Consider the following 12,710-nt stretch of genomic DNA (forward strand, 5'->3'; position numbering starts at 1 on the left):
TGAGCATATCCAGTCCATTCTCCTGCTCTGTGGGCTTTTGGGAAAAAAAAGTTAAGAAGACTGTACACCTACACAGCACTAGAATATCCAGCCTTTTGCCAAAAAGTGAATAGGGAATAGCTGTGCTCCAGTTTGCAGCAGTATCTGGGGACGTTCCTTTGCTGTATCTGCTTGATTATGCTGGTACAGGATATAGTACTTCTACCTTTCTAAAGAGACTAGCAGGAGTTTCATGCTCACTTAGATTACATATGCAGTAGAGACTCACTTCTTTGGATTTTTCAGAAAAGCACTAAATGAAAGAAAAGTTGCCATCATAAAAAACAACAGTAAATAACAAAGAGATTGTCTTTTTCCAGCGGAGGGGTCTCCAATGTGATGCCTGTGGGCACCGTGGTGACTGCCAACAACTATCCTGGCAACCATCAAGTGTTTCTAGAAAGTGGGGGGGGGGCTGAGGGGGGGTTGCCCAGCGAGGCTTCTGATTGGCTGCAGGTTTTTTTTTTTTTGAAAAGAATGTTGCTTTAACAGCAGTGGGATTTAACAGAACTCAATGTCATTTATTTGAGAGTGCTCTTGTGATAGTTTATCCAACAATGTTAATAGGGTGCTGAAGTAAACTGGAAATAACACATCGTTTTTTTGTATGCATTAAAATTTATGAAAGTTACTGCACAATTATCTAATAAGATATAAGAAAACTGAAGGTACAGTTTCTAAATATAAAAAGGGGAATAAAATCTACAGTGTGGGAAAATAAAGAATTTATTGAACTTGTTTTAAATTCTTTATTTTCCTACTACACCCATGGCTTGCCAACCCCTTCCACTTCAGGGCTCCTTGTTTCTTTACAGTTCATAAAACATTGTCACACTTAACCACCATGTTTTTGGAAGTTACCATAATGCAGAAGCATGCCATTCATTCAAAACAATATTATATCAAATGTTGGTTGTTGCTTCAAGAAAAAAAAAATTCCTGAAACGTAACAACTGAGGACTCGTCCAATTAAATACTAACAGACCCTAGTGACCTAGCAGGATTCAGTATTTTTATGTCGAAAGGTCTGAAATAACTAATTTGTCTGACTTTTCTCCAATTTCAGGTAGAGATAAGAGTTCATCTGCTTCATAGTCATCATCAAAGGATCTGCAAGAAATAAAGATGCAGATGGTTTATGTGAATTATAAATATCTACTGTTTATATTTTTAGCAATTTTATAGTGAGTGTAGATAGACAAAATATATCTAAAGTTCAAAGCATCTGTGTTACGTGTGATGTGAGTGCAGCTTTCTCCCAGTATTATCACTTAAATGCCTGATATTCAGACCAACAGATCAGCCAACAGTCTTGTCCCTCAGCTCACATTGGGGTGGGTTAGCCCTTTTCTAAAAAATAAATAAATTGCATATATCTTTATCACCTGATTTTAATTAGTGCACCCACTTCATGAAATTTGTGGGGACAATCCTTTTCCACAACTGTCACTTTGGAAGGAAAGGGAGGGCTTAATCTCACTTTGCTTTCAAAGTGGTCATTGTGGGAAGGTACTTGGGCTCAAAGACAGCATGCTGGCTCAGAGACTGATTTCTCCATAAACCCCTGTCCAAGCACTTGCTTAAATGGGGAAAGAATTGCCAGTGCATAAGGTCTGTGGTTTTAACATCTGATTTTAACATCTGATTATGAGCAGAAACATCGTGGTACATCTGGGCAGTGGAAATTTATTCTAGCAATATACCGTCTAGGTTAATTTAACACCTGCCAGGACTTTGTATTTATAATGTTTTTATTATATGGTTAAATATTGTGAAATTTTAATGTAGTTGTTTTTATGGAAGCCGCCTTGAGCCCGCTTGCGGGGAGGGCGGGGTATAAATTTGATAAATAAATGAATGAATGAATGAATGAATGAATGAATGAAAGAAAGAAAGAAAGAAAGAAAGAAAGAAAGAAAGAAAGAAAGAAGACCCCAGCCTCCCTTTGCTTCTGAGATGTGTTGGGGTAAGGGATTTTGGGCTCAGGACAGCACACCAAAGTGTATCCAGCCTCTGAGCTTAATTACATTGGTTGATCTGTGGCCAGTTCATTCTCATTTTCCCTGACCAAAATTAGTACCAGTGTGCTTTTCAGAGATATTCCCCAATGGCTCAGGAAAGTACTCATGCACAGCTCCTTGACAGAGCCAGTGCTTGGGGGTTGGGACAGATGGGATTTTCCTGTGTTCCTCAGGGGTCTCTACACTGGTAATGACACACTTTGGTCCTTCCTCTATTGCTGTTTAGGTATGCAGCATGCCCACATACTTGGGTCCGATATTACCTTTTCTTTTTGGAAAAAAGTCAACTTTTAAAAAAGGCAAAACTGCTCTGGGGATTTGAATGACAGGAGATCTCTTGGTGGTATCACAGGCCATACACAGCCAGTTTCTGCTGCAGGGCTGGACTGGACTAAATTGGCCATTTCCACTGATGCAGTCCCTTTCATGTTGTTATTCAGGGTTTGCTATATGTCAAAAGTAGCATTTTGTGAAGATGAGCACAGTGTGGGTGGAGGCTGGAAAGTTCTGAATTCAACTTTCAAACTTGCAGAACTATTCAAGCTCAAGCCCTGGAGAGAAAGCCTGGCCGGAGCACATTGAGTGTGCTTCCAAATCAGTCTTGTCTTCACTCAGTCCTACTAATCAAATCTGCATGGAAGTCTACATTAAATTGTAACAATGCCAAAACTGTCTTCCTTAACTTAAATGGGAAGTATTTTTTTATCTCAAAACCTGGCTGAATAAATGGTAAGAAAACCAAGGCTTTTGTCCATCCTCTTCCTACTGAATTCTCAGAGAGCGTACAGGTTATGATGTTTTCAGTGTTCCATGAAAGTCTTCATCACCATGCAGTCAACAATATGAACTTTTCACACATTGCTCAAAGAGGAATCCTTTGGTTCAAACCAAATGAAGATGCTTACATACCATACGCATCATTGTTCTGTCATTAATTGGTAGCACAGCTGATAATGACATACCTTTCTCCCTCTGAGGCGGAGGACATCTTTGGGTGCTTTCAGTTTCTGTTCCTGCCTCAGAGGGAGAGCAGTTCTATAGCAGGTTCTGCCTACTATTTTCCTTTCCAATTGTTTTTTACTCCCTTCCTTCCTCAGAAATTCCTCGGTGGAAGAGGTCTGCAAAGCAGCAACCTGGTCTACCCTATCGATCTTTGTGCAACATTACAAGCCAAACCTGTATGCATCGGCGGACACAGCCTTTGGGAGAAGAGAGTCGCAGCATGTGATTTCAGATGATGACATCCCACCCATATCTTAAGCACTGCTGTGAGCGTGCCCAAAGATGCCCTCTGCCTCAGAGGGAGAATGGACCTTTGGACACTTACTGTGAGGGGTCCTTCTCCTCGGAGGAAAGGAGAACCTTGCCCTCCCTGAGTCTTTGTCCTTCTTTCTACTGCTGCACCTTTTCTGACTTCTCCTGCTGTTCCTGTTTGAAGGCCTGTTACCAGTTACAGTTCGTTTCTTCATGGTGGAGTCTGTTATAGTTATTAGAAAGCTTTCGTTCTACTGCTGTGCGGAGTCCCCGAACTGAAAGCAAGGGGTGTCCCACATGCCAGACAGAAAGGAGAAGAATCTAGTTCCTGCCTCCCTGATTGGACGGTAGGAAGCACCCAAAGATGTCCTCCTTTCCTCAGAGGAGAAGGACCCCCTCCGTAAGTGTCCAGAGGTCCAATCTGTGATTCTTAAATATCAACATCTAGAATGACCTGTAGCCAGCTCTAAATCACTGTGTGCATGGTGACTGTCACTTTCACTTACATTCTGTACTCCTATTAGTGCAATCCTAAATCGACTAGAGTGGACTTAGAATGGTGTAACTCTAATTAGGATTCCACAGTTAGTTGAGTTACTCAGTAAATTGTCAAGTTGTTCTTGTTAAATAATGTTGCTCTGTTAACCTTCTTGAAATGTATTCAGAATAACTTGACACGTGAATTTTTACATTTCTGGGACTAGTGATAACAGTCTGGTTTTCAGGTTATCAACACCCACCCTTCTTGTAAGTGCTCATTGCCAGATTCTTCAGCAACAAGGATTTCATACTCCTCAGCAGCATATCTATCCCAGTCAGAGGGCTCAGGGCCATCATTCTCAACATCCTAAACAAATACACAAGAAAGAAACAGATAAGACTAAAGTCAGGTCCTGTATCAAAACTGATTTAAACAGGTATTACATATCTGTACTCTCTGGGGTGGCTTTATATTTATAGGTTTTTAGCCTCCCTCTGGCAGTTAACTCTGTGATACCCTGATAAGACCTCAAAGGTTTACAAGCATCATCAGGTTGTCAGTCAGGTCCCTGGGACTCAGCCACAGATCTTCTAGCCTCTTCCCAGGCTATCTGTGCCCTTTCTTCTGCCTTCTCCTCAATGGTGAACCTTCCTTGGCTTTAGCCTCTCACCTGGCTCTCAGTAGGCATTGGCGGGTAACCTTCCTGAAGACCTTCTGCCTTCCAGCTGCTTTCCAGCTGCCTCTCCCCACCCCCACCCCCCTGCTGCTCCTCTCAACCTACGCTTCTCTACCTTCCCCCAAGGTTCCATTGAATCAGCTGCTGACACTTGGTCAAGCCTTGTTCTTACTGACTGGAATCCTGACTTTAGGAGCTCCTTTAGAGTATCCATCTCATTTGAAATCCTATTCTGAGCTTGAAAGCTCTTCTTTAGTGACCTTTTAACCTCCCCTTTGCAACAGTCACTTGCTTCACCAATTGAGAATACATTATAACAATATGAAAGCCTCTGCTATCCTGTAACAGAACCACTATACATACATAAAACGGCAGTAACAAGAACATATTTTCCAAAATTATTACACACGGTCTTTTTTTTCTTGGTGGAGACCCCCTTTCTCCACGAGTTCCACTTAGAATAGCCTATAAACATTACGTTATATTCAAGTACTGACACCTACCAAGTAGGGTTACCATATTTTGAAAAGCGAAAAAAAGAGGACACAGTTCCCGACTGACTACTTCAAGCAAGTGATCACTATGACAAATCTCATTTTAAATACCCCTATGATTTAAGCTGTGATAATTGCTACTAACTAGGAATATTCCTAACCTTCCAACCCAAAAAGAGGACATTTTCGTCAGGTTGTTTTCTTTAACCCAAAAAGAGGACACATCCTCTGAGGATGTTGGGTAACCATATAACAAGCGATTGAAGACTACAGAAAGAAAAATGAAAAGTATTTGTCATGTATCACATCTAGGTGTATGTTCGTTATGCATGCATGCATTCACACAGACCCATAGATTGTTATTTGCATGGAAAGATCACCATTTATTTCAACTGAAACATCCAATTCAAGGGCACAAATGAATGCAAACAGGGTTCCCCTCCCATGAAATTAATTACACACTTTTATGGTATTGTGGTATATTTCAGATCATTTGTATTAGAAAAGTACACTGAAATCATCTATAGGCCTGTTATTTGTAACTGTACAAATGGTATAAAGCTCCAGATTCTTCAGCACGTGAATGAATTACAGAATCAGTTCAACAACTAACTGTATAAAAGGGTTTTTCTAAAGTTATTTTAAATGTCGTCCTAAGCAGAGTTATATCTTTCTAAGCCCTTCTAAGTCCATTGAAGTCAAGAAGCTTAGAAGGGTGGGACTCTGCTTAGGACGGGTAGACTATATCTCTTGCTGTCTCTTCCAGTTCAAACAATGCTTTCAGTGACACATGTTTAAGCTCAGAAGATTTTACTTGAATATCCTAAATTTATATAAACTATACATTCTACTCGTCCCTGACATAGATAGCCTAGGCTAGCCCAATCTTGTTTTATCTTGGAAGCCAAGCAGGGTCAGCCCTGGCAAGTATTTGGATGGGAGACCTCCAAGGGATACCAGGGCTGTGACACAGAGAAAGGCAATGACAAGCCACCTGTGAACATCTCTAGCCTTGAAAACCCTACAGGGCTGCCATAAATCAGCTTTTTGATGGCAAAACCAAAGCATTTTACTTAATACTTTTCACTGAATTCGATAAACGCAGAAGGCCACATGGGAGGTTCATGACACCAATCTCCTATGTTATCTAATGGTTCATTTACCAATGCCATTTTAAGAGCTAAGAAAGAGGAATGTGCAACAAACTAAGGATACCAAACACAGAGGGTTATAATTATTTGAACTCTGCACAGGATAAAGAAATGTCTAGCCATAGCTCTTGCAAGCTGGCAAACTGTCCCCTGTCCTGGGAATCAGAATAAAATGTGTGTTATAACATACTGGTGTTCCATGCTCGTAGACACCATCCTGATTTAGTCTATCCTTTACTACTTCCCCATATCTCTTAGAGAATGATCTGGGATACACTGATGGAAAGAGATGTTTATTAGGTTCCTAATACCTGTTCATCTGCCACTGAAAACTTCATGGGAGTTTCATATAGGTTTTTCATCTTTTTATTGTGAAACTGCATTTGCCTTCAGAGCAATCACTAAAGTATAATGACTTTGTACCTTTTGCACAGCAAAGGGATCCCGTTGTTCATTGTCTAGATACTTCTCAAGGTTAAAGAAAGTGTTGTAAAAAACATGAGCCATTCTGCATCTCTTCAAGTCTCGCAGAGTAACTCTACCTGTGGAACAAGCACATGTTGTAATACCAATGGATCTTAATATGGATGGAATCTCTGGCTCACATAGTACACAGCAATTAGTATTCCATGATGTAGAGGACAGGGGATGCCTTTCACCTCAGATTCCCACATCCTTCCCTCATCAACTCAGTTTGAATGTCTGTGTGACAACTGGTCATGTGAATGTTTGCCACAGGGTCTTTCCATGTGGGCTCATCAATGCAAGCAAGTCAGATGACCTGTAGTTGCTACAAGCAGGGAACCTCCTTAGTAGGTCACTTACAATGTGCACAGTTACTGCATGCACTGGCTCTGCCACAACAGACACTATCAGCCTGAGAACTCAGAAGATATATCTGCAAAGCTGATCAACAACGGTTAATTCAAAGGAACTGATAAAAGAAAAGGCCAAAATATTTTGAATTACAATTCTGTATTTGTGAAATAGGTTTTCCCACAACTCCTTTTTGTTTGGTGAGAAGATGCATCTTATCTCGATTTGCACTGTAGTGCAGGTCTAGTCTACGGTGACTAACTTTTTGATGACTTTATTACACATCCAGAATGTGTTTTGCAAAACATTTCAGGGGATGCTACTCTTCAACTCGCTTTGCAGCAATGTGCTAAATGTGTGATGAACAACAGTCTAAGAATCTGATCAGTTATTTGATACTGAGCTAAGAACTGACACCTGGGTGGAATCAACAAATGAGCCCTGCCAGGACTTTTGCAAAATATGCTCCCACTTCCTTCACAGTTGCTGAAGTGTTCCCCTACTCTAGGAGACCCAAACCTGTATATGTGAACATTGTCAATTTTTTTTACCCAGTAATGTTTTTGTTGCTTTAAGTTTTTGTTTGCAATGTCAGATGATTCATGGAAACTGGATATGAGCTTTATTTTCATGCCTCTACAGGATCATTCCAATATAGGCAAATTAAACTTGGGTAGCCGTGTTGGTCTGAATTAGCAGAATAATGTTTGAGTCTGAATCAGAAGAACAAAGTTTGCCTATGTTGGCCCTGATGGTTATGGTTTGGTTAACTTGGTATGACTAGCTTCCATTTAACAAAACTAAACAAACTCCATTTTAGGAGAAGGCCAACATTTATGTCACTTATGCAAAGAATGCAGGAAACTGGTCAGTCTATGAAGAGAGGTCTCAGGTAGTAATAGTATTTTAATGAGAAGTTCCAGGAAAAATAATAATAGTTTTATTACCCAGCAGGTATGCATGACATTATTCATGCTTTGCCCCATTCTAATTGTCTTTTCACAAGCCCTTCCTATTGCAGTCTCATATTGATTGATTCATGTTCCAAGTGGGGGTGGACATTCTTTTGCCCAAACCTGCACATTCCCCTGTTTAAACAGTAGGCCATGAGTGCCTGTGAAAAGCAAATTTAGATTTAGTTGGCTTAAAAAAAAAAGAAAAGAGCATGCTATAACATGGAAAACTTCCTGTTTCATTTTCTTTGTTTTCTGGGATATCATGTACTCAAGACCAAGATCCACACATTAGCCCTTCCTAATAACACTCTCCCCACCCTCTACCTATATGTAGTGGCTGGTGACGTCTGTTTCAGTGTATCTGAAGAAGTGTACATGCTTTTATCTACTGCAATCAAATGCACATGTGATTGTTTTTGTGAACTAGCGGCCACAAACACAAGCAAGTGATTGGACAGACAATGCATCAATTCTTAAAAAGCAGCACAGAGATCAAGTGGTATTTCACATAATAACAGATCAGCAGCAGCAGAGGAACCGTTGTTGTGAATATTGGCCTCACCATCCCATTCTGGCTTTACTAGATCCAGCATCTGGCACAGTAAATCATGGAATGGCAGTGGCTCAATGCCCATGGATTCCATCCTCTCACACTGTTCCTCATAAAAATACTCCAGTTCATACATGGACAGCATGCCGTCCCCATCCAAATCCATGCATCTGAACCAGTATTCAATGCTAGGGAGAGAGAGGAGAGAGAAATTAGTCAGGCTTGTTTGTAGCCTTGTTTGTAGTTTGGGACAAGAAATATTTTCTAACAAAGAAGCTTTATTGGAATAACTTTCAAGGACACAGGGCAGCTTTGTCTGGAAGCCTTTCTGTATAATGCCTCGCACTGGGAAGTGCTATCTAGAAATTCAGAGCATGAGCTGAAACAGAAAATACCCTCAGTTGTTTTTTACAGCAAACTGTCCCCATCCAAAATGTTCCCTTCAGTCTTATGACGTTTGAGGGAGACATTGCTGATGAAAAATAATCTTATATTTAGTAGATAAATGTAGTCCATTATATAGTGGTATTCAGACTCAAAGCAGAAGTGAAATTGTAGCAGAGAGGATAACTAACTGCTGGAACAATCTGTTTGCCTAGGAAATCTCCATGCCATTTAGGGGCCATTCTCATGTTTCTTTGGTGGCAAGGGAGCCACAGCAGTATGGCTCCTTCTTGGACTGTGAAGGTAATGAGAGAAGCCCCAGGACATATGAGAAAAGTCCACACTGTGACTCCTCTGCCCAGTATCAGGGGGGAACAGCAATTGCTACACATTCAGCATGCCAACAACTTCCATGCCACAATGATAATGTTGGAGAGGGCGTGCAAACATCTATGTGTATGTAGTGGTTTGTTTTGCAAGATTTTGGGTACCAGAAAGATACTTGATTAACTACTGGTTTTTAAATTTATAGAAGAGGCCACTGTTTTCAGCTTTTCCCCAGAAGGCCAAAATCTGCTCTCATTTCTTCAAATGCCTCAAAGAATTACAAAGACAAATGTGAAGAGAATCAGAGATCCATATATTAAAAATGGCTGATGTGGAACTCCGTAGTTTCTAGGCCTTTTGTATATAATGTAAGTTATATATGGTGAAAAGTACTGAGAAACGTGGAGTGATTTCGGCCAAGTACTTTTATTCAGCTGGAACAAGACAAGGACAGCCGGCTCGCAGGCCGGTATATATGCACAGAAACCCTTCACCCAAAACACACCCCCTACTACCTTATAGGCTATTTACAGTAGCCGAGAGTCCCATAGGCTCTCGGCTGCGGACCTGGCCCTCTGATAGGTGGGGCTAGGATCCGCTTGGCTATTGTTCTATCGGAGCGAAGCTTCAGGACTTGCATGACCGCATGGCCCAACGGTCGCGCACGTGGTCATGGCAGAGTACATTACATATGGTAAATAATATTTTTATTATTTATAGTGTGCCTTTCTCACTGAGACTGAAGGTGGATTACACAGTGTAAATCAATACAGTGTAAACTTGGAGTATTGTGTGCATTTCTGGAGGCGTCACTTCAAAAAGGATGTGGACAGAATGGAGCGGGTACAGAGGCGAGTGTCGAGGATGATTGGGGGCCTGGAGACCAAGCCCTATGAGGAAAGGCTGAGGGACTTGGGAATGTTTGGTCTGGAGAAGAGGAGGTTGAGAGGGGGACATGATTGCTCTCTTTAAGTATTTGATGAGTTGTCACTTAGAGGAAGGCAGGGAGCTGTTCCTGTTGGCAGCAGAGGGTAGGACTCGCAATAATGGGTTTAAATTAAGGGCGGGAAGTTACTCGCTGGATATTAGGAAAAACTTGTTTACAGTAAGAGTTGTGCAACAGTGGAATCAGCTGCCTAGGGAGGTGGTGAGCTCACCCTCACTGGCAGTCTTTAAGCAGTGGCTGAACAAACACTTGTAAGGGATACTCTAGGCCAGGGGTGTTAAACATGAAGCCCGTGGGCCAGATCTGGCCTGTGCAGGGCTGCAATCTGGCCCGAGAGCAGCTGCCTCTGTGCTGCCTCCTGCTTCCTGTTTCTAAGATCACAGCTCCTTTCCCCCAGTCTCTACTAGTTTCTGCTACAGAGGAGAGAAAGAGGGGGGGGGGAAATGGGGGGGAAATGGCATCTTGTGGGACTTTTCAGAAGACCAGCAATGTTTTATTCCAGGTATAACCAAACTTTTTCTTCAGAGAGAGAAAGGGAGGGAGCCAGCCAGCAGGAGCATGTCAGAAAAAGAGTCCTGTGTTTAGACCAAAAAACATTTTATTTTAGGTATGGAGGGAAGAGTCCTGTGTTTAGACAAAAAATGTTGTATTCCAGTATTGGGGAGGGAGTCCTGTGTTTAGACCAAAAAACGTTTTATTCTGGGTGGGGAGGGGAGAGTCCTGTGTTTAAGACCAAAAATTGTTTTATTCCAGGTATAAGAGAGAAGAGAGAGTCCATCCCATGGCACTTGGAGTTCCAGGTATAAGAGAGAGTGAGACCATCCCAAGGCACTTGGAGAGATCCCCCTTTCCATTTCTAACAAATGGGGTGGGGGAGAAACCTAACAGCACAGCTTGCATTCCTTATTAGTGAAAGGGAACAAGAGTATAGCAGCACCTTAATGACTAACAAAATTGGGGCAGGGCATGAGGTTCCATGAATCACTGCTCACTTCCTCACATACAGCTGAAATGTGAGTCCATCCAGGGCCGGCTACAGGTTTTTTTGCACACTAGGCAAGGCTACCTTCTGCCCCCCCCCCCCCCCGCGTGGCCCCCCCATTTTCAAAACATAAATGCATTTTAGGAAGAATAAAAAACACAAAATTCAAAATTGCTAATTTTAAATTGGTTTACATTTTTATACAATATGGTTTTATTCTGGTTTTATTATTTCCTCAAGGGGACCTGATCTCTGTAATGCCGGGGGGGGGGGGAGATCACAAAGAAAAGCAGCTCTGCGGGAGACTTCAGGAGGGAGGTGGCCATTTAACCCTCTCCCCGTCGATTAAGCACCCCCCTCCAGTTCATCTTTTCTGCAGGCTCAAATCGCTGCCTTAAGGGGGTACCCTGAAAAGCGCACGGACTGCCTGGGGGTGGGGTGGGGACCCCTGACCCTTCTTGCCATTCGCACACGTGGCTCACCAAGTCCCCAAATGATGTTACCTGAGCAGGAACGGCATGCACAGGTCTGTGGTGGTGGGGGGGGGGGAGAAGGCCCGGTTGCCGCCACCACCCCACCCCAGCACAGCAGCCCCAAGGAAGAAGAAGAAGAGGGAAGAAGGGAACGGGCGCCACCAGGGGTGGCCTCAGCTTGGCTGCTTGATTGCTTTCCTCCCGGGAAGCGTGCCCCCCGAGCCCCCCTTCCCACGCCAGGGCAGCCATCGCAGTTAACCAGGAGCGAGCAAGCAAGGGCAGCAGCAGGGAGGCTCTGCTGCCCGAGGCCGATATCAGAGTGCAGGGTGGGGTGGAGCCACGCGGGAAGGAGGGCAGACCCTGGCAGGGGGCCTGCTGGAGGCCAGAGCAGTGCAGTCCCCGGAGAAGTGCACCTGGAAGCCGGTCTCCACCGCTGCCACACGGGGTCACAACAGCATCGCCTCAGCCTACCCTGTTTATAGGTGAGGGAGGGGCAGGGTGGCAGACCAGCGGAGCGCCCCCTCTTAAGGGGCTGCTCTAGGCCACTGCCTAAAAATTCTCTATGACGGGCCAGCCCTGAGTCCATCTGTCCTTATATCTTGCAGAGTTAAGTGATTTCAGATGCTGAAAGACAAGAGCAGGCATTGGTAATGAGTGAAGAAACCTAGGTTTCAATTCAGTCCAGGAGTTTGCATTGTCTTGAATTTCATGATCACTTGCAATTCCACAGTCTCTCTAATCTCCCTTTGAGATTCCTTTGTGAGAGAACTGCTACTCTTAGGTCAGCAACTGAATGCCCTGGAAGGTTAAAATGTCCCCCCACTGGATTTTGAATGTTATCTATATACTAATAGCGAAGTCGCCCCCGTGCATGTGGATACTTAATCCGCGCATCGGGGGCACCTGGGGGGAGGGAGATTTTTGTGCACACTTGGGGCAGTCCTCAGGTGTGCACAAAAATCTAAAAACCCGGAAAAAATACCGGGGGGATACTTAAATCCCCCCGAAAGTGACAGAGCATCCCCTGCGCATGCGCAGGGAACGCTCTGCGAACTCCCTCGCCACCGCCGCTTCGAAGCGTGGGGGGGAGACAGCAGCGAGACCCGAGCGGCAAGCCGCGAGGCCCTCGCTTCGGAGGCGACGGGGGGGGGGGGGCAAGG

General features: G+C 43.4%; 1 protein-coding gene across 2 annotated transcripts in view; it reads right to left on the reverse strand.

The window, feature by feature from the left end:
* Positions 1-513: 513 nt before the first annotated feature.
* PPP2R3A (protein phosphatase 2 regulatory subunit B'', alpha) overlaps positions 514-12,710 on the reverse strand; it is a 59,705-nt gene continuing 47,508 nt past the window's right edge. For both annotated transcript variants that reach the window (XM_015426847.1, XM_015426848.1), the window contains 4 exons: positions 8,451-8,626; positions 6,540-6,658; positions 4,055-4,161; positions 514-1,149 (listed from right to left, as the gene is read on the reverse strand). In XM_015426847.1, coding sequence (XP_015282333.1) covers positions 1,053-1,149; positions 4,055-4,161; positions 6,540-6,658; positions 8,451-8,626 — 499 coding nt within the window. In that variant the 3' untranslated portion in view covers positions 514-1,052. The remainder of the gene's footprint in view (positions 1,150-4,054; positions 4,162-6,539; positions 6,659-8,450; positions 8,627-12,710) is intronic.

The sequence above is a fragment of the Gekko japonicus genome, unplaced genomic scaffold, assembly GCF_001447785.1.
Source record: "Gekko japonicus isolate JY-2015 unplaced genomic scaffold, Gekko_japonicus_V1.1 scaffold14, whole genome shotgun sequence".
Lineage (NCBI taxonomy): Eukaryota > Metazoa > Chordata > Lepidosauria > Squamata > Gekkonidae > Gekko > Gekko japonicus.